Source organism: Salmo salar, chromosome ssa06, assembly GCF_905237065.1.
Source record: "Salmo salar chromosome ssa06, Ssal_v3.1, whole genome shotgun sequence".
Classification (NCBI taxonomy): domain Eukaryota; kingdom Metazoa; phylum Chordata; class Actinopteri; order Salmoniformes; family Salmonidae; genus Salmo; species Salmo salar.
This window is the reverse complement of record NC_059447.1, coordinates 15,070,785-15,091,659: the sequence shown is the minus strand read 5'-3', so window position 1 is coordinate 15,091,659 and position 20,875 is coordinate 15,070,785. Positions and strand designations below refer to the sequence as shown.

The 20,875-nt window shown below is 42.4% G+C and overlaps 2 protein-coding genes across 7 annotated transcripts; both read left to right on the top strand.

Moving 5' to 3' along the window:
- The first annotated feature begins 1,173 nt into the window (after nucleotides 1-1,173).
- LOC106606401 (synaptogyrin-2) lies at nucleotides 1,174-7,302 on the top strand. The gene is made up of 4 exons (XM_014202567.2): nucleotides 1,174-1,423; nucleotides 3,828-4,065; nucleotides 4,427-4,563; nucleotides 5,235-7,302. The coding sequence occupies exons 1-4, from the start codon at nucleotides 1,325-1,327 to the stop codon at nucleotides 5,445-5,447; spliced, it is 687 nt and encodes a 228-aa protein (XP_014058042.1). The 5' UTR covers nucleotides 1,174-1,324; the 3' UTR covers nucleotides 5,448-7,302.
- Nucleotides 7,303-7,932: 630 nt separating this feature from the next.
- Nucleotides 7,933-17,688, top strand: LOC106606400 (soluble calcium-activated nucleotidase 1). Of its 6 annotated transcripts, none has more exons than XM_045719836.1 (4): nucleotides 7,933-8,103; nucleotides 13,719-14,381; nucleotides 15,370-15,573; nucleotides 15,727-17,688. In XM_045719836.1, exons 2-4 carry the CDS (start codon nucleotides 13,730-13,732, stop codon nucleotides 16,095-16,097), a joined length of 1,227 nt encoding a protein of 408 aa, XP_045575792.1. In that variant the 5' UTR covers nucleotides 7,933-8,103; nucleotides 13,719-13,729; the 3' UTR covers nucleotides 16,098-17,688. The 6 variants fall into 6 exon arrangements, with proteins under 6 accessions (XP_045575792.1, XP_045575791.1, XP_045575790.1 ...); XM_045719835.1 differs by lacking the exon at nucleotides 7,933-8,103 and adding an exon at nucleotides 9,093-9,123; XM_045719834.1 differs by lacking the exon at nucleotides 7,933-8,103 and adding an exon at nucleotides 11,149-11,337.
- The last annotated feature ends 3,187 nt before the right edge of the window (nucleotides 17,689-20,875 follow it).

Genomic DNA, 20,875 nt, shown 5'->3' with positions numbered 1-20,875 from the left:
ATGGCACTCTCAACTCAGCAACTTTCAGCTCGAGCGGCTTTCTCTGGCGCAGACTCAACCAATGAAATACATTCTCCTCAATAGAGGTGTATTCATTATGTGAAAAGTTTCGAAAACGTTAATAAAATATTTTCTAATTAATGTGAAACTAAACAGTTTGAATACATTTTGTAAGTCAATGTAACATTCTATTTGCAATCCTGCATTACAGTCCATTGGCACATCACTAAAGAATACAATGAAGTGAATATATAATCCACAATAAACTGTCTGTCTTTCACAGCAGGAATCCCTTATGTGTGTTTATGCTGTCATCTAGTGGTAAACCTACATTATGAAAGGAAAGTGGGATATGATAGCAGTTGTTTGAGACGATATCTAAAATATTGAAGTGAATAACAGTGATATGCAGACCTCATAACAACACCAATAAATGTTTTCTATTTGGTGGTCAATATGCAATGTTTTCATGCCCAAAGCACATTACACAGCCTGTGTCCCAATCAAAAGGCAGCATCCTTGCTGATTGGGAGGCCAGTGGAGGCTGCTGAGGGAAGAACGGACCATAATAATGGCTGGAACGGAGCAAATGGAATGGCATCAAACACATTGAAACCATGTGTTTGATGTATTTGATACCATTCCACCAATTCTGCTCCATCCTTTACCATGAGCCTGTCCTCCCCAATTAAGGTGCCACCAACCTCCTGTGGATGCCACCATCATAGCCTATGGAAGGTGGTTGTTCCTAGGGGTATCATTGCAAATACTGCCTTCATGATGAGCTATAGCCTTGACAATAAAGATGAATGATATATTATACACTATAGCCAGAATTATTGTTTATCTTGCTCTCTTCCACACCACAATGATGTCAGCCAGTAGGCTATATAAGCCTACCTATTATTCTCAAAGCGTGTGAAAACGAATAGTTGATAACAAGTTCATAAAGATACAAGCCATTGTGTACACAATGGGGTGTGTGTAAGGGGACACAGACACATAGAGAGAGAGAGGATAGAGGCTTATTTATTTTGTACAAACCCTTTGAAAATGTGTGATAAGGTTGCAATATTGAACACTTCGGTCAAAAGGCCACAGTGAGAGTAGCAGTACGCCTATTTATTTGAAGCAATTATTTGTCCTTTGAAAAAGTTTTCCTAGAGATGACGTGGTCATGGTCGGGGGGCGGTTCTTTAACTTTTCGGGAAATGAGAGTGAAAACAAAACCAAAGACCTGCAACTTCACAAATGAGACCTGCGCATAGTCATTTTCTAGCTGAAGTCGGGACATATTAATCGGCATAAAAAAAAGACATATAAAATGGAATCTGGTGCCTATGGGGCCTCGCTGGCCGGAGGTGCCTTCGATTTTATGAGCTTTATTAAACAACCTCAAACCATAGTCCGCATCTTGAGCTGGGTGAGTGATTTACTCCAGGTTGACAGCCAGCGTGCTAACTGCCTAACTAGCTAGTTAGCCGCGTTATCTTGGGAAACTTTTGAAGTAGCTACAGTAGTTATCTAGCTGTCTTTTTAACTACAGTACACATCACAGTTGTATTGTCTTTTTATGGAAAAGCATTGCGCGTCGAGGTAAGAAGACAGAACATGCTAGAGTTTTCTAGTTTGTGATGTTGTTGCAGTTGTGGAAAAGTTGCGAATGACACTTGGCTAATGCTAACTAACAGGCTATCCAGCTGTGTTCTAGATGGGAAGTTTTCCTCGTGACCAGATTCAACGTTAGTTGTCAACCAAACTAAGCGTTTTGCCACCTGTTGATGATGTTAGTTGAGCTACAGATGTTAGTAGCTTGCTGCTGTAACGTTAGCTCGCTCGCATGGTTTGGAAGAGGTTTGTTTAGCTACTATCTGATCAACTGTCAGTATGGCAGATCCACCACACCACGGTCATCCCATCAACTTCCTTACCCCTGTAAAAGTTCTGCAAGGATAGCTGTGATGACAATGTGTTTGCATGCCACTGTCTATTATTATAAGATAGACAATATGTTTAGTTTAATGGGAAAAACATGTTCATTGATGTTGCATTACACTTCAATGTCAAGAAGAAATGGATCTTGGATGCACTGAGCTAGCTAACCAAAAGCTGAAGCCCTTACGGAAAAGATACCAATCGGAAATCATCATGGGATACAGATCATGGGGCCCCAGTTTGGTTGTTTTCACTTAAAAACCCAATCGTGCGACCGCGAAGCAAGCTCAACGCAACTTGCAACTGCTCAGTTCACTTGCCCCAGGCAACCCAAAAAATTTACCCAGAAAAAAATAAATGTATTTTTCGTCTCTCTGTGTTTCACAATTTTCCTTCAATTCACAAGTGGCTGATGTGTCTCACTGGAGAAAGCATCCGATCGAGTGAAACAGGCTACACATACAGAGACAGAGGAGCACTATATATCTGATGCGGTCTGGTCAAAAGGAGCATGACATTGTTGCCGCCTGTAGCATTGAATGCAAGGGAAGCCAGCAAGCATTTGGCCTCCCTTGATAAAAATAACAGCCAATCAGCGTTGAGCTAAACTGAGCGAGCCCACGCATTTTACCCACGCACCGCTATAGCTGTCCAAAGGGTTCCAATGGGAATTCCGATAGAATGCGGTGGGTGGGTGTAGGCTGTCCACATCCACTACAGGTCGGCTTCATAAGGCTGTCCACATCTACTACAGGTCGGCTTCATAAGGCTGTCCACATCCACTACAGGTCGGCTTCATAAGGCTGTCCACATCCACTACAGGTCGGCTTCATAAGGCTGTCCACATCTACTACAGGTCAACCCCTGAGCCAGAGATATCAGTCACATACTGAACTGTAACACTCTTGTGACCATGTCATAAAATCATAACACCCACACACAAGGGCTTGAAAGTTAAGCATTTCACTGTACTTGTTCATGTGACAATAAAACTTGAACACACTCCACTTGAAGTTATCCTCTACCGTTACGCATCCCTCCAGACATATTACCTTTCATGTTTTTTTTCCCAGGACATACTGTATGTCCTCATGTGATTGGTTACAGGTTGTCGAACACTGCTACACCTAGTACAACGTGTCTTATATGATAACAGGCCTATGTGATAATATGATACGTCTTATATGATAACAGGCCTATGTGATAATATGATACGTCTTATATGATAACAGGCCTATGTGATAATATGATACGTCTTATATGATAACAGGCCTATGTGATAATATGATAACAGTCTTATATGATAACAGGCCTATGTGATAATATGATACAGTCTTATATGATAACAGGCCTATGTGATAATATGATAACAGTCTTATATGATAACAGGCCTATGTGATAATATGATAAGTCTTATATGATAACAGGCCTATGTGATAATATGATAACAGTCTTATATGATAACAGGCCTATGTGATAATATGATACGTCTTATATGATAACAGGCCTATGTGATAATATGATAACAGGCCTATATGATAAGTCTTATATGATAACATGCCTATGTGATAATATGATACGTCTTATATGATAAGTCTTATGATAACAGGCCTATGTGATAATACGATAACAGTCTTATATGATAACAGGCCTATGTGATATGATAACAGTCTTATATGATAACAGGCCTATGTGATATGATAACAGGCCTATGTGATATGATAACAGTCTTATATGATAACAGGCCTATGTGATATGATAACAGTCTTATATGATAACAGGCCTATGTGATATGATAACAGGCCTATGTGATATGATAACAGTCTTATATGATAACAGGCCTATGTGACGGACCCCAAGGTGTTCTAACCGACATGTTGTTGTCTGTTCAGCTCTTTTCCATAGTGGTGTTTGCCACCATCACTGGAGAAGGCTATGTCAACCCTTCACACCTGCCTGACACCAAATGCATGTTCAACGGGAATGACAGCGCATGCGGCTTCGGAGTGGGTATCGGAATTTTGGCCTTTCTCGCCTGCGTCATCTTCATCATACTGGACGCCTACTTCCCTCAGATCAGCAACGCCAAAGAGAGGAAGAACATTGTCACTGGCGACTTGGTCTTCTCTGGTTAGGGGATTTTGTTTGTTTGTTGAGTGATACTCCAATGCTAAATCTGTAAGGCTGTAGTTTGGCACCCAGAACTGAGACTTATGGTTAGATTTTTCAACGATAATCTTGGCAACACTTCCTATGAATAGCCGAGCTTCCTTATAATGCATTATAAGCAGGTTTATAATTCCTTATGCCATGCATAACTCACTATACTTAACGACATAGCTACTAAAGGTGCACTGCTTATAAACATCTATAACTACACTCATAGTGTAGTTGCTCATATGGCGTTATGAATGCACTTATAATGTATTATGAAGAGGGAATTCCGAGGAAATGTTACCATAAACTTTACTTTCCCTCCTCTGTCTGTCAGGAGTGTGGACGTTGTTCTGGTTCATCTGCTTCTGTGTCCTGGCCAATCAGTGGTCTCACACGACCGAAGTAGCAGGCATCCCTGTTGACGCCGCCCGAGCCGTAGTGGCCTTCTCCTTCTTCTCCATTGTCACTTGGGTGAGTCAGTCTTTCTCTGTCTGGTTTTTTTTTGTCTCTGTCTCTTTCTTTCTCTCAACTGGCATGTTACTATTTGAAACTGCTAGCTGCAGCTGGTCTGAGCGGTCGACAGTGAATGCTCTCACCCGCTAGTAATTAATGCTGATTGTTAGGGTTCTGACTCGCCACAGGCTGTCAGGCAAGAACAAGGCAGATGAGTCCTTATCCAGAGCTTTATTATCTCTTGGTCACCACCACACAGCTACACACAACATAGAAGTTATCTTTGTGGTTCTATAAGGAAAGGAGAATACATGTACATATTAACAGTGATAATGCAGCTATATAATTGGAACTGTACATAGCTTAAATACTGTAGCATAGCATTTCAGACACATATTCACATAGAACTACAGATGGGGAGAGGCTAATCACTGATGAGGCTGCCAGTCATGATTCATGGCTCTGTCTCTTGTCCAGCTAGATCTTATAAATCAAATGTGCCAGCGCACCAGGCATTCTAGAATCTTCTACTTATCTTACACACAACACTCTCTGGCAGTAATTGTAACATTCACATAATCCTCTACATCTGCTTGCTGTTTGGGGTTTTAGGCTGGGTTTCTGTATAAGCACTTTGTGACACGTTATGGGATTTTTAAAAACGTATTTACCAATATTTCCTCTCACAGGCTCTATTGACTACATTTGCTTATACAAGATACCGCCATGGAGTGAATGACATTGACCAGGGCTACACAGACCCAGCCAATGACTACAGCACCCCTTACCCATCCACCTCCGCCTATCCCCCGTACCCCACCAGTGGGCCAGAGGGCTACCAGCAGTCCCCTTTCACCCCCCAAAACCAAGAGCATCCAGCACCATACCAGCCCCCGTCTTAATGAGGGACTGAACCATTGACCAGATTTGGGGGGAGGATGTTTTTGGGGTTTTAAGTTGCCTTTGGTGCCTGTAGCCTGGTCCCAGATCTGTTTGTGCTGTCCTGCCAACTCCTACGGTCATTGTCATGCCAAACACAAAAAGATCTGGGACCAGGCTATGGTGCCTCAGCTATGTGGACTGATCTCAGCACTCCACTGGTCCTCTCCTTTACCTAACTGTTTAAGTCATAGCTGGTGTTGCGCTTACATAATGAAGGGTGTGTTGACATGATTTAAGTTGGTATTCATATTGTAGTTTAGATTGTGAATGGATATTTTGCTGCATTTTTATACATACAACTAGAGGGCCTGAGCTGAGCTTCAGGTAGAATCTAAGGAAAACTGTTACTAGGGTAAAACCTAGAATGCCATGGAAAAATGAGATTCAGAGTGCCATCACCACTTGAGGTAACTGCCATATGTTATTTCTGTTGTTCTCTGTACTGTTTGTCTTCTAACATTTGTAATGCAGTCGTGTGGACACTGAAGTTCAGATCAAACCACTGAAACATATGTCGCTGGGAACATTGCTTTCTATTGCAAATAATGAGGCTATGCTATGCTATGGACACAAACTGTATTTTCTATGCTGCCTAATCCAGTTATATGGTATAGTGCATATACAAATACCTTTTGATAATTTCAATGTATTTCAATGTTATAGCCAGCCCAGGATATCAGAACTTATTGCCATATATCTAGAAATCAAATGTATTGCTAAATTATTGACAAACGAAGACTGTTTTTGTTTTTCTCTGCAAACCCATACTTTTATCTGTCCCAATAATGGCTGCACTGTCTGAAAAATGCTACCCTTGACGACTACTGTATCAGTGCTTTTAAAAACCACCACTGAACTCACTAAGAGCCTATTTCCCGTGCCCAGTTTAAACCTACTCCTGGACTGAAACTCACGCTTAATGAAAGATCTCCATTGCAAGTAGATTTTTGTCCAGGTTTATTAATCTTGGTCTGGGAAACCAGCTGTACATTTTTGGGGGGTAAATTGGATAACACGTTATCTTTTTGTCATTTGAATGTCATTTCTAGAACATGCTCCCGGGTCATGTTAACCCTTTCATTCAATTTTTTATTGTAGTTTCAAACGTGTCTGTAATATATATGGTAAACGAGGGTGTGTGTTGTTTAGTATCAGGAAGGCCCTCTCCTCAACTTGTTTGTCTCCTACCTTCATCTATTCCCGAACATGTCTTGGAAAGGTTTTATTCAGTTCTGGAGTGTTCTTGTCCCCGACACACCCCTTTTCAGACAAACTCATATCAGAAAATACCATCTAGTAGGTAATATATACAGTATATTGAATTGTAATGGTATTCAATAGAAAGAAAACGAGTAGGCGGCCAGTACGTCGCAATAAACTTTAGTGAACTATTAACAATATATTTACAAAATAATACATATGGGAGCAGTCAGCATACTACATTAGGACACACAACTGCAACGTGTTTCGACTAGTCTTCCTCGGGCAGCGTTGTGATGATATTAAATTTAAAATTGTTTTGTAAATGACCTATGCCTTTTAATCCTCCTGGGCATGACAATGCCTTCCATACAGTACCAGACTAAGAACCTTCATCAAAAATGACATATGATCCTGCCTTTGTTCTTGGTATATCTTTGGTACAAGCTAATTTATTTACGTTCTCTCTGATGAAGTGATCTCACCACTTATTTTGCCCTCTGTCTTGGGTTTCAAGATTGCACTGAGAAGCTTTGCAGTCTGTTGCACAAAGTGCCTTATAAAAGCCTACTACACCACTGGCCGAACCTTTGCCAAATAAAGGCTTTTCCTGTGTGGAGACTCAATTTTTTTTTTAAGAAGGGTGTATTCCAAAGGCAAATATTTGAGCAGCCGCTAAGGAGGGAGAGTAAAGGAGCTGGTTAAAAGTAGATAAATAAGGTTTACAACTAGAACTAGTAAGACTATTTGTGCTCCCTCTCTGGGTGGGCCCTGTGTCACCTCTAGTTATGTTTCACATTGGACGCGGAGCTTACTGAAAACACAGACATTGTGCAACATAAACATCCCATGACTCTTGTCAATTTTTTATCTATGCCAATGCCAGGAACCTTTCACTACTAACATAGTGTGTGCTATTTGAAGTCTAGCACCGTCACTGCTATCATGGACATGCGCTTGTTCGACATTGCATGCGACTAAGTTACCTACTGACTGATCTACAAGAAACCTTGTATCATAGATAACTACTGATCAGTCAGTCACACTTTACCCTGATACATTACGGTTTTTGTTCCTCGAACACGGCCAATGATTTTAGATGTTCTGTTGCACCTGCATTGCAATGAAAGTCGCATATTAGTTACGTTTCAACGTTGCAAACAACTGAAACGCTTTCATCCACAGTTTACGCAAGCAGCGCATAGTAATCCAGAATGCGTTTCAATTCGTAGGCTAGGTAGATGTCGTTGCCTGGGCGGGACTTATTTTATACTGTCACTGAACAAGGAAGTAGCCCATGGTTTCCCAAATGATGCCAACGATGGAGACTAAACACTGTAGCCTAGATTTAAACGAAGCTGTGTTGTCGCCAATCAAACCATTATCGGACTGTTATTTGGTGCCATATCACTTGTAGTGAGTATCGTTCTAACATTATTTGTAACCGCTGCGCATCCATGAAGCTTCGTGTCGCCTTTATTTAATATTATCCGACAATTCTAGAGCATATCCTAGTTAAACGGGAGCATTCATATGTTGTCACATGTGCTTCCCCTTTTCATGTTCGAACTAGGCCTACTCACTAATCTGTCAGTAGTCTGATAATCAGGGCTCGAGTTGGCATGTGTTTTAAAATACACTATATATACATAAAGGTATGTGGACACCTTCAAATTAGTGGATTCGGCTATTTCGGCCACACCCGCTGCTGACAGGTGTATAACATTGGCAGTTGATTGGCCTTACTGAAGAACTCAGTGACTTTCAACGTGCACCGTCATAGGATGCCACCTTTCCAGCAAGTCAGTTGTGAAATGTCTGCCCTGTTAGAGCTGCCCTGGTCAACTGTAAGTGCTGTTACTGAAGTGGAAACATCTAGGAGCATGGCTCAGCCGAAAGTGGTATTTATAAGCACATAACGTGTAAAAATAGTCTGTCCTGGTTGCAACACTCCACACCAAGTTCCAAACTGCCTCAGGAAGCAATGTCAGCACAATAACTGTTAGACGGGAGCTTCATGGAATGGGAGTCCATGGCTGAGCAGCCGCACACAAGCCTAAGATCACCAGGTGCACTGCTAAGTGTCGGCTGGAGTGGTGTAAAGCTTGCCGCCATTGGACGCTTCACCATCTGGCAGTCCGAAGGACAAATCTGGGTCAGGAGAACACTACCTCAACCCCATTGAACACCTTTGGGATGAATTGGAACTCTGACTGCGAGCCAGGCCTAATTGCCCGACCTCACTAATGCTCTTGTGGGGGAATGGAAGCAAGTCCCCGCAGCAATGTTCCAACATCTAGTGGAAAGCCTTCCCAGAAGAGTGGACAATGTTATAACTGCAAAGGGGTGACATACAGGCGCAATACTAGTGGAAGTCTGCCAGTCTAACACTGCTGTAAAACCCATTATAAACCAACCACATGATCACACAGCACTGTAGGTAGAACCAGTATCTAGTCTTGTCATTTATAACTGCAGGAATGTGAAAGCCAAGGTCATAATCATTATGAAGATTGGCCTACTTTGAATAGTGAATGCTTGTATGTGAATATTGTCATTCAACACCATTTATCTACAGCAGAACATATTCAAAACAATGTAAATGCATAAACTACAGCAATCAAAAATAACTTGAAACAACTAGGCCTAGAGACCTATTATAGTGACCTTAACCTGTCACCTAGTAGTCTCTAGACAGACGGGATGCCTCCCACGATGTTGCTACCCGAGGTTAATCACCTAGCAACATTGTCAAGAGGTTCGGATCTCTTGGCCTAACAAATAAATTATTGAGTAGCTGGGCCCGAGTTTGAGTCCCGGTCAGGGTTACCCCTGAATTTGCTACCATCAGGTACCATCACATGGTATGCTCAGTTGAAAGGCAGAAAACAGTTAGTCTATGCTCATTCTGCAACCCCTGCCCAACAGCAGTCACAGTGAACCATTTATCGTCTTGATACACCTGTGTCCTTTAATGACATATAACCTTTGTCCATTATATAGCTGTTGAAGACCATTTCTGCAGATGTTGCCTTTCTTTGAAACGTTGCTAAGTGACAGTGGTTTACAATTAGAATCGATATCTGCGTGTAACTAACTTTCTCCTTTGCTTTATCCTGACATGGGTGAAATTCTCAAATTCATATTTAAAGTAACTGTCCACTGAAAATCACTTTTAAAAGTTCATATTCTGTTACCTCATACCCAAATAATGTTGTTGACTCATCCTATACTCGTATTTGTGGCCAAAGCATAAATTGGAGAAGATATATATTGTTTCAGATATGCTGGCTATATCCTCATAGAGGATAATGTCATTCTCCTGTGGAGGATAAGCTGGCCAATCAGCAGTCTACTTGTGAATATTTTTAATGACCAGCATACGCCCACACTATTCTGTGGTTAAGGTACGCCCACATCATTCAAAAACAGAAAAGCTGCTTTTTAACATACTACTTTTTTTCTTTTAAATGGAAAAAAACAATTTTACTCATATTGTAATTAATTATAGGTCAAATTGAATAGACATCGAGACACAATGGGCAATTACTTTAAAGTGCATTGTAGTGCAGGGAAACATATCACAAAGTCTTTAAAATGACACCAAACCATTCAAATGGATGATCAGAATGGGTGGATAACAAAGTAGACCTATTATAACGATGAAAACAAAACATGTTATAGTCCATGCATTTCAGACTTCCACCGTGGTTTTACCAGTCAACACTCTGCAGGTAACCTATTTGAATAATATAGCCTGCTCCCGGGTCTGTTTTTGCTGTCTTACTAACTGCTATTGTCATTGTCTTGGTAGCACGAACAGATCTAGGGCCAGGCTACTTTGAATACACCGCCATCATGACATGCTGTAATTGCATCGCAGACACACCTTGGTGTGTTCTCGCATCTAAAGTTGTCATAGTAATAGGAGATTGTCTTTATAGTAATAGCTGATACTAGATCAGTGAATTTTGAACCTTGACCTTTGTGCACGTGTGCACTGCAAGCATAGGTAAAGTCAACAGATTGTGCTTCTAGTCTGGCCTCTTCCCATACTGTCTGTTCTGTAGCCTCTAGTCTGGGCTTGTCCAATACTGAATGTTCTGTAGCCTCGTTCCATACTGTATGTTCTATAGCCAACTCTTTAGCCTATCAGTCCTTGTCATGTTGAAAAGTTGAACGATATAAACTTTTTCAGCAGGACAAACAGTATGGAACGAGGCCAGACTACATGCCACAGAACATACAGTATGGAACGAGGCCAGGCTACAGATCATACAGTATGGAACGAGGCCAGACTAGAGGAACAATATGTTGACTTTACCTAGACTTGCAGTTCACACATGCACAAATGTCAAGCAAGACAAGAGTGGTGAAGTGTAGTTAATTACCTTGCTAGGTTTTCCCCTTTGGACTTGCGGTGGTTAATCAATACTAATCCCCCAAGTCTAGTTAAAGTTCACTACCTTTGTTGTTACCCTTAGTCACAGTTGCACAGCCAATCCCTTTCAGCTGATAACTAAGGAGTTCACTGCTCAGCATTCAATTAACTCTAGGGCAACAGAAGAGTGTAGCTGGTCCATTGGTGCGGTTGTGGAATTGAGATGACAGTCGGCCAGCATTCAGGAAGGAGGAGGAGGAGAAGAAAGGGTAACTCCATACTACCAGAGCTCTTGTTTGTTTCAGTGACAGCAGATCCTGCATGGACTCTGTGATTTGAGGAGTTTGTTGTGAGGTACTATATGGAGAAGAGGTAACTTGGTCCCAGATCAGTTTGTGCGTGCTTGCCTATACCTCACCTACTCCTATGTATGGCATGACAACGACCATAGGATTTGCTATAGAGCCCGAACAGATCTGGGACCTGGCTAGAGGAGAGACATGTTGGAGATATGTACTATAGTGTGTGATGTCTGTAGTTGGGATTCCATCCATCACAGATACTTTACCCTGTAATTGATGCCGTGTGTTTGAGGACCTACATGCTCACACCTCAGGCACTTCTTAGTGTGGGTGCACAAACAACAATCTGTTTTCTGGTGATTTAGTTTCAACCAGCTGCTGTGTGCGTGCCTGTGTGTTAGACTAGCATGCCAGAGAGGGAAGTCTGCCACAGAGCAGAGGGCCTCACGGTGTCATAATGGACTTCTGTTTGGCTAGGGGCCCTGGCCACAGTCCTGGTATAAAAGAGCCTTTGAGTATAAGTGGAGCTGCTGCTGCTGGCTTTAGAGACATTATACCCTGGTCACAGGATGTGTCGCTCCTGGAACCGACTCAAAGCGAGGTCACAAAGATATTGTTGAGGGTGTACATGTTGGTGTATTTCTGAGAGCGCGTTTCAAATGGATGCTTCATTAGATTTCGATACTGCCTTTCACCCCGATTCACATTTGAGATTTTTTCAGTTAACATTTAGGCTACGCCACGCCCACATGCATTTGTTCTTCTCCGCAATGAATCTGGATCTGAGTACCTCCATGACGATTTCTAGAATGGAAATAAATTCTAACAGTTCTGATTGGTCCCAGAAACCAATGAGTTGAGCCAGAGTCAGAATACTTGAAAATTCGTCATTGGCTTTGCTACTCTGATTGGTTAGGAATGATCCAATCACTGTTACTGTTACAATTACTGTGTTTTGTACAATACCCATCATTTTGACGTCACCACAAATGACTTCAACGATGGCGGACTCAGACTGAAGTGTGTATCAAACATAGAGAAGAGGAAGAATTCAGTTTGAATCATCAGCCAAAATGTAGGCTACATTGAGTGTAGAATAAATGTTTTCAGATGTATGGAGACAGATTCTATCAAAAAAGCCACCGATAATGCTGTGGCAAACAGTTTCTTATTTAGATGTACCAAAAACTAGGCAGGATTGTATTGCCTTATTCTGTCGCCTGTTGGCTATCTCTCTCACGAGTGACGTCGATTGAGTATCTGGTAAGCAGAACACATGAGATTTGATACTGAGATTAGCTCCCTCTGGGATAATAAATCCAAATCAAATGTTATTAGTCACATACACGTGTTTAGCAGATGTTATTGCGGGTGTAGCGTAACGCTTGTGTTAATAAAGACTACTCTACCTGTTCACCACTTGTTAGCTTAGCCAAATCCTAAAAGTAGGCTAGTTTTTGAACACCCTCATCTGACAGAGTTTTGAGTGACATGGTTGTGGGGGTGGTTTCCGGGTGCCTACTTGCTATCTTTCCTGCTTTACCTGTTCGACACGAAATATTGTCCCATTTTATGTCACTGAATGGGCCACTCCCAGGATCCACGTCGACACACTGCCTGCACACCTGTGGCCAGCTTCTATTGGTCTCACCTGTAGCTACCACTTCTTCCTCCTTCACAGCAGAACTGAGCTGTGGGATGCTCATTGTTTGTACATAGACATTCTCTTCAGGATCTGTAAGCTAGTGTTATTTCAGTGGTCTGCTATATGGACAGAGGTGAGCCTTAAAGAAGAACATCCTTGTGAGCAGAGATTATATAATTATTTTCAGTTTTTTACAGGCAAGCTGGACCTGAATGAAGCTGGTGTGTATTGTATGTTGTCTGGTGTGAAATCTCACACATGATTTATTTTTTATGAATGTTTATGTACTGATTTGGTGTTTCACTGATGGCATTGATATTAGTCTCTTGTGAAAGACTTAACACATGTAAAATCAAACACCTAATCCATGTGACATCTTCAAGGAGTTATTCAGCGGTTGTGGGGTTGTTATAGTGCCGTCAGATTCTAAAGCTGCTATATTTCTCTCAAAATTGCAATGAGATAAGCATGATGATAGAGTCAACTCACTGATTGTCTATAGGATTGAGGCCAAAGTAATAACAATACATGGTTATCTAACTACTGGTGTGAGTGAGGTGAGTGAGTGGGTGAGAAGGAGGCGAGGAGAGGAATCAAGGAAATACAATTGAGATTCTACCTGTGTACTGTAGCTGAGGAGGGCAGCCTCTCCCTTAGAAATCAGACCTGTAACCCTTCCATTCTCCTCTCCCTAACCTTTCAGGTCCCTCCCCCATGCCTGTTTCTCCAGGCTACACCCAACTGGAGCAGAATGATCCGTCTATGAACCCCCTGCGCATCTCAGTCGGAGGACTTCCCATGTTGGCCTCCATGACCAACACCCCAGACCCCCGATTCCGCCTCAATTTGAGGGCCATCGTAGCCCTGACCCTGGCCATTGCCCTGGTCTTCCTCTACATGCACCTGAACCCGGGCTCCCACTCCGAGGCCCCCAGCTCCCGTAACTGGAAGTCTGGCCACACGGGGATGGCGGTGGACGAGGCGGCCTACCGCTACAATGACACTTACCCGCTCAGCACCGCCGAGCGGACGCCGCAGGGCACGCGCTACCGCATCGGGGTCATCGCCGACCTGGACACGGACTCGCGCAGCGACAAGAAGCTGACGTGGTTCAGCTACATGCGCCGGGGCCACCTGCTGGTGTCGGAGAGTGGCACCAAGGTGGCCGTGGAATGGGACGCGGAGAGGGTCCTGCTGGAGAGCCACCTGGCGGAGAAGGGCCGGGGCATGGAGCTGTCAGAGCTGGTGGTGTTCAACGGGAAGCTGTACAGCGTGGATGACCGAACGGGCGTGGTCTACCACATCGACGGCAGCAAGGCTGTGCCCTGGGTCATCCTGCCTGACGGGGACGGCTCCGTCTCCAAAGGTCAGTGTGGCAGATGAGCCAAATTCAAGTGCAGAATCGATTCCTAGCCACTCCTGTAGATCTGAAAGGATTGAATAGGTATAAGTTATATGGTAATTGATTCATCTTGCCTTCTAATAGGGGAGATAGAATTTTCACCATATTGCTTATAGCTATTTAATCCTCTCAGATCTCCATAAGTGAATATGGAGTAGGGGTTAGGGGTCGATTTGGGATTGTGTGAGTGTCTCACTGTGTAGACCAGGCAGGCAGATTTGGAACTTAATCTGTTTATTTACTCTAAGAGGTCTGTTGAAGAACCTTATCTCGGGTAGACCACAACCATGGCAATGGAATTTGTTGGATCTCATTCTCATTTGTAAACACTTGAGTGTACAAAACATTAAGAACACCTTCCTAATATTAAATTGCACCCCCTTTTGCCCTCAGAACAGCCTTAATACATCGGGGCATAGACTCTACAAGGTGTTGAAAGCGTTCCACAGGGATGTTGGCCCATGTTGACTCCAATACTTCCCACAGTTGTGTCAAGTTGGCTGGATTTCCTTTGGGTGGTGAACCATTCTTGATACACACTGGAAACTGTTGAGCATGAAAAACCCAGCAGTGTTGCAGTTCTTGACACAAACCTGTGGCAACTACTACCATACCCTGTTCAAAGGCACTTAAATATTTTGTCTTGCCCATTCACTCCCTGAATGGCACACATACACAGTCCATGTCTCCAGGCTTAAAAATCCTTCTTTAACCCGTCTCCTCCCCTTCAGCTACACTGAGGGCTCATAGACTAACCAGGTGAAAGCTATCTCATGGAACAAGCAGGTGTTCCTAATGTTTGTGTTCACTCAGTGTATGTGTCCTTTATAAGCCAAGTGGGAGAGTATATTTCTCTTAAATACTTTTTTACTCTTTAGTGCATTTGAAAGGTCTGTACAATAGTTCAGTGAATCATAAGATCTTGATGTGTGTCCCAATGACCCTCTGTCAGGGTTCAAGGCTGAGTGGCTAGCGGTGAAGGACGAGCACTTGTACGTGGGTGGCCTGGGGAAAGAGTGGACAACCACCACGGGGGAGGTGGTCAACAACAACCCTGAGTGGGTAAAGGTGGTGGGCCATCGGGGGGACGTGCAGCACCAGAACTGGGTTCCCAAGTACAACCTCCTGAGGTCCGCAGCTGGGATCGAACCTCCAGGTGAGAGCTGCAGGGTTGCAAATGCTAACCATGCTAACGCTAACTACAAAGGCTATGCTGACTGTGTTAGCCTAGCATATACAGTTTGAGTTATCTCTGCAAACTATTAGCATTATTTATTATATTCAGATTCTCATGACATTCTCTCCCCAGGTTACCTGATCCACGAGTCGGCCGCGTGGAGCGACAGCCTGCAGCGCTGGTTCTTCCTCCCACGCCGCGCTAGCAAAGAGCGCTACGACGAGACGGCCGACGAGCGCCGCGCTGCCAACCTCGTCCTCAGCTGCTCCCCGGACTTCAAGGACGTCACCGTGAACCGGGTGGGCCCGCATAACCCCACGCACGGCTTCTCCTCCTTCAAGTTTGTCCCCAACACGGACGATCAGATCATCGTGGCTCTCAAGTCGGAGGAGGACGCTGGGAAAATCGCCTCGTACATAATGGCATTCACACTGGACGGCCAGATCCTGTTACCTGAAACCAAGATAGGAGACGTGAAGTATGAGGGTCTGGAGTTCATTTAGGAAAACAAGGAAGAGACTGAGCCGATGCCTTTTGAGGACATATAGTAGCTATGTGGAACATAGTTGTTGACATTCCATGCACTCAAAAGTTGACTTGCTGCTTGTTAATTGACTGTGAAGACGACACGTAGCCCAATCTATCAATCATGGATCAGAAGCCATTTGGGTGTGACCTGAGTTTGAGCAGGGACGTGTTCATTAGCCATCAAACGGAAGAAAACGGACTGAAACAGGGAGGGGCTACCTGTAATTCTTTTCGTTTTATGTTGCAAAACGTTTAAAATAATAATTTTGTTGCATGCCCTAATGAACTCAACTCAAAGTTTCAGGGCCAAGACATTCTAACTGCTCAGTAAATGGGAGCCGAGAGTAGCCTAGGCTACCTGAACAAAGTCCTCTAGTTGAGAATGTCCTCTTGATGGCCATCCTCTACCTACGCCAACGGCTGTCTTCTAAAGTAATGTAGACTTTGTAAGAATGAATGTACAAATAATCAATTCATCTTAAAATGTGATTTAACTCATAAATTGCAGATACTGTACATCCAGGAAATAATGGATTTGTTGTATTTTCCCCCCAATGTATAACACAGTTTCGTCTTACTTTTTACTACATAAAATCATGTACTTCAGGACACTATACCCTACGTCAGGGATCATCGACTAGTTTCAGTGGTGGGATGATTTTGTTCTTGAGTGGATGGTCGGTGGGGCTGAATATAATTACAAATCATTTGTAGACTGGAAATTGACCACAAGAAGCCCAAGCAGATATATTTGACTAAAACATAATCATTTCAAACCTTGCTTACATTTGTATATGATCACGTGTCTCTCTGTTATGCGTGGGAAGACTTGGGAACAGATTTCTTAAATTAAAATCACTTGGAGCTGATTTGCTGGTGTTTTTACAGTCTTATGTCCAACAATGAAAATGCAAAAAATAAAAACCTGCCCTACGTGACTCCATTGACCTTTTATGAAAATATGTTTTTTAAAGGAATATAGAACAAAAGCAGAATCTCACATCCTGTTTTGTTTTACTGGTGTTTGTTGAGTAAAATCTATCTTGAGTGAGGTTGGGAATCATACAAAATCAGGAGACATTAACCTCAAAGAAGATGACTATTTGTCTGCATTACGTAACTATCACATCAACTTTTAGGTTGGGTACTATGAATATACCTTGTTATTGATTAGCACATGTGTGTTACCATGTCATATGGATGTGCGCTTACAAAGCATTTGTCATTTGTTCAATGCTGTTTATTCTGAATATTGATTGAACATAATGCAAATGTATTAAATAATTGTACGTTTAGGTTAGGGTTAGGGTTAGCCATTGTTTTTTCTTGTCAAAGGTTAATGAGATTAGGTTTGAGCTAATCCTTGTCCTCTCTTGGTTTAGTCAATCTAATCTATTGAGGATCAAACTAAAACAACAAGCTGCCCAACCAGCCCCCTGTGATGTCACACTACATTTAGAGAATCCAGTTGCAGATGTGCAGTTTTGATTACATTAGTAAATACTTTCACCCATGTGGCTACAGCCTAGTTAAATAAAGGTTCAATAAAAATAAAAATTATATATATATATATATATATAAGCAGTGTCATTTTACAAGGGTTTTAAAAGAACCACGACGCGCGCAGCAAGACACCAAGAGGTAAGATATTCAACAATCTGAATGTCAAATGTCTCTGAAAATACGAGATGAACTATTGTCTTTAGTGCTGAATATAATATGTTTGCTTTTATATTGGATTATATTGGATATACTTGATTGTCTGTTGTACACAAATTTACTTTATGTACAGAAAATGGATTTTGTTCAAAATCAACAAAATGTGCTATGGTTTCTTATCAGTACAATGTCTGTAGTGGGAAAAGCATGTTCACTAGATACAGTGATCCAGCATGGTCATTTTTGTGTAGAATACAATTTTGCTACTTTTTTTACGAATAAAACTAATTTAGTTGTAATTCATTTATTGCATCAGCTAAACCTATTCATGGTGGTTGTTATTGTTGGGGAAGATGATATAACATATAGACATTAAATCTTTAGGCCAATGGTTTTGCTCATGGATGTGGGGAGATGGGCCTATATAGTAGACCCCTTTTGGCTCAAGAGCACCCCCAGAGGCAAAAGTTAATATGGTTAATACCATTAGGTAAAAACACGTCGGCTAGACTGTGAGAACCCTCACTGTATTGCTTATCTGTTTGTCAGTTTCCAAAGCTGGCTGGTGAAAATGCTGATGCCTTGAATCACTCCTCTGTGGCTGCTGTTGCTTCTCCATGTCCCTGGACTCTGCAACATGGAATCTGTTCAGTGAGTTCCCTGTAGCCTGGTTTGTACTGTCTAGTCAACTCTTGTGGTCATTGTAATGCCTCATGCCATGGTCATACAACACAAACAGATCTGGGACCAGGATAAGTTCAGTTGGCCAACGACACAATGAAATCTGATATTTCCATTTCTCTATTCATCACACTTAAGTAATGTTAATTTGTGAATTACATTGTTAGTAGGACTATGACATGATTTATATTTTTGGAGTAGACTTTCTTATGATCAGGCATCAGCCAATCATGTGGTGTACTCCTCAAGTTCCACTCCATGCCAGAATATGGCAAGTCATTCACAACACCAAACCACAATAGTGTGATTTACCAGACCAAGGAAACCAACCCCATCAGTTGGTCAGCAAGAGTCTTTAAGAACCAACGAGAATGTTCCAGGTGTATTTCCTTCCCCACTGCCAGTCTCTCTCTCCAAAGCAGCCTCAGACAAAACCAGACCAACAGTGTTCGCTTCAGCAACCAACTGCTCCTAACATGCGAGGGCAGGTATGTCTTTCACGTCCAGGACTTCAAGAACGACATGGCCCAGATCCCTACTAACAGCAGTCTGGCCCTGTCCTACCCCTGTCCTGAAGGCCAGTATGACTTTCGCTTCGTGGTGAGACCAGAATACATCTGATAGCACTGCCTGGCACAGATGCAACAATTCTCCTAACACACATCCACAAATCTAATAATTCTGCCCTGCTGCCAATCAGTTTTTAATAAGAGTTTGAAATGACAGTACTGTAGTTTTGGAAATACAATATTTGATTGATTTGGTTACATATGCTGAAAGCATATTCAAATGTATCACTGTTCTTAGATTACAATTATGCAAAAAATGATATTAACATAAAATGTATGCATGCACTTGAATAAAAGGCGTTTGAACATACAGGGATGAGGATTATGTTTTTTCCATGTTGATTATTCCTCCACTAGATGGGGTCCTTCCTTCAATCATATTCAGTTGTAAATACTCCTTATGCAGGCTGAGTTCCTCTCTGACCAAACTCCTCTCTGACCCTATATGAGACCTTCAGTTTCTAGAAGCACATAATTAGCGCAGTACTGGACTCCTGGATACTCTAAAGGATTAGAACCATACAATTACTGGAACAGACATTCACATTTAAGTCAACGACCCATAAAGGGTGGCCCGGCGGCCATATTAAGTGTACCAGTCAAATTGCCGTGGTTTGAGGGGCTTTATCCTATTTAGTAATTACATTAATTTTATTGTAAACTTGTCCACTCCAGCAGCTGTGATCAGTCCAGACTGACTGTGATCGCTGCTGGTCAAGCAAACCTCTGTCAATATGACGTCAGTCATAGATGCTGTTCAGTGCTCCAACAGGGTTGGTTAGCTCAGCATCACAGAGCAACTCTGATGTATTTTTAACTGTTGTGGGAACAAAGTTCAAAAGTACATCTAATTATTACAGAACCAATGAATAAGGGTGGAGGCTTGACCACTTGACCACTTGACAGCATTGGCATTATGTGTGGTCTGTGGAGAGAGCGAGACAGTAGCTCTTCTGTAACAATGTTTTTATAATGGGGACTTTGTTTTTGTTTTTATAGACATTCATAAAAACACTTTTGGCTCTTTGTATACTTGGTAGTCATGAGGTCAAAAACGGACTCAAGAGAGACAAGTTATGGCATGTGTGCATGTAAACAACTATCTTCACATTTTCGGGTAAGTGACCATATTCTTAGGGCAACCAAAAAATACTGCTGACCTGGCCAAAGTGAAAGTGCTTTTCAGACCTTAAATCATCTCTGAGTAGGGTATGACATAGTGATTGATCAGCATTTTTGCCACAGGTGATTTAAAAAAAACTTAAAACAACAAAACGGTAAGGATTTCCAGTAGGCGTAGCCTAAAACTGATCTTCTGGTTCATCCCTATTGGGCCTCCTGAGTGGCGCAGCGGTCTAAGGCACTGCATTTCAGTGCCAGAGGCGTCACTACAGACCCTGGCTCGATTCCAGGCTGTATCACAACCGGCCGTGATTGGGAGTTCCATAGGGCAGCGCCCAATTGGCCCAGCGTCGTTAGGGTTTGGCCGGGGTAGGCCGTCATTGTAAATAAGAATTTGTCTTTACTGACTTGCCTAGTTAAATAAAAGTTAAATGAAAATAAAAAGTTGAGCCTGGTCTGTGGTTGTCGCAATAGGCAGGGAATTTAAAACAAAACTGAAAACAACCAAATTGCTAAGAATTCCAGTAGGGGTGCTGCAAAAAAATGTATGTTTTTTAACCTGCTACACTTGAAGCGTAACTTTTAGTCAGGGCGAGCATAGCTGAGCCACTTTATCCTATTGCTCTGACCGAGATGCACTATATAGGAGTAACTTGCCTAGCCATGCTAGCTTCGCCCTTATGTGGGCGCTAACAAGCATGCTAAGTACTGATACGTATCAG

Excerpts from the sequence above, each read along its gene's own strand:
- LOC106606400 (XM_045719834.1), top strand. The coding sequence starts at position 11,292 with ATGACAGTCGGCCAGCATTCAGGAAGGAGGAGGAGGAGAAGAAAGG. Across the intron at positions 11,338-13,718 it reads GAGGAGGAGGAGAAGAAAGG|GTCCCTCCCCCATGCCTGTT; the intron begins GTAACTCCATAC and ends CTAACCTTTCAG. Across the intron at positions 14,382-15,369 it reads GGACGGCTCCGTCTCCAAAG|GGTTCAAGGCTGAGTGGCTA; the intron begins GTCAGTGTGGCA and ends ACCCTCTGTCAG.
- LOC106606401 (XM_014202567.2), top strand. The coding sequence starts at position 1,325 with ATGGAATCTGGTGCCTATGGGGCCTCGCTGGCCGGAGGTGCCTTCGAT. Across the intron at positions 1,424-3,827 it reads TAGTCCGCATCTTGAGCTGG|CTCTTTTCCATAGTGGTGTT; the intron begins GTGAGTGATTTA and ends TTGTCTGTTCAG. Across the intron at positions 4,066-4,426 it reads TGGCGACTTGGTCTTCTCTG|GAGTGTGGACGTTGTTCTGG; the intron begins GTTAGGGGATTT and ends TCTGTCTGTCAG.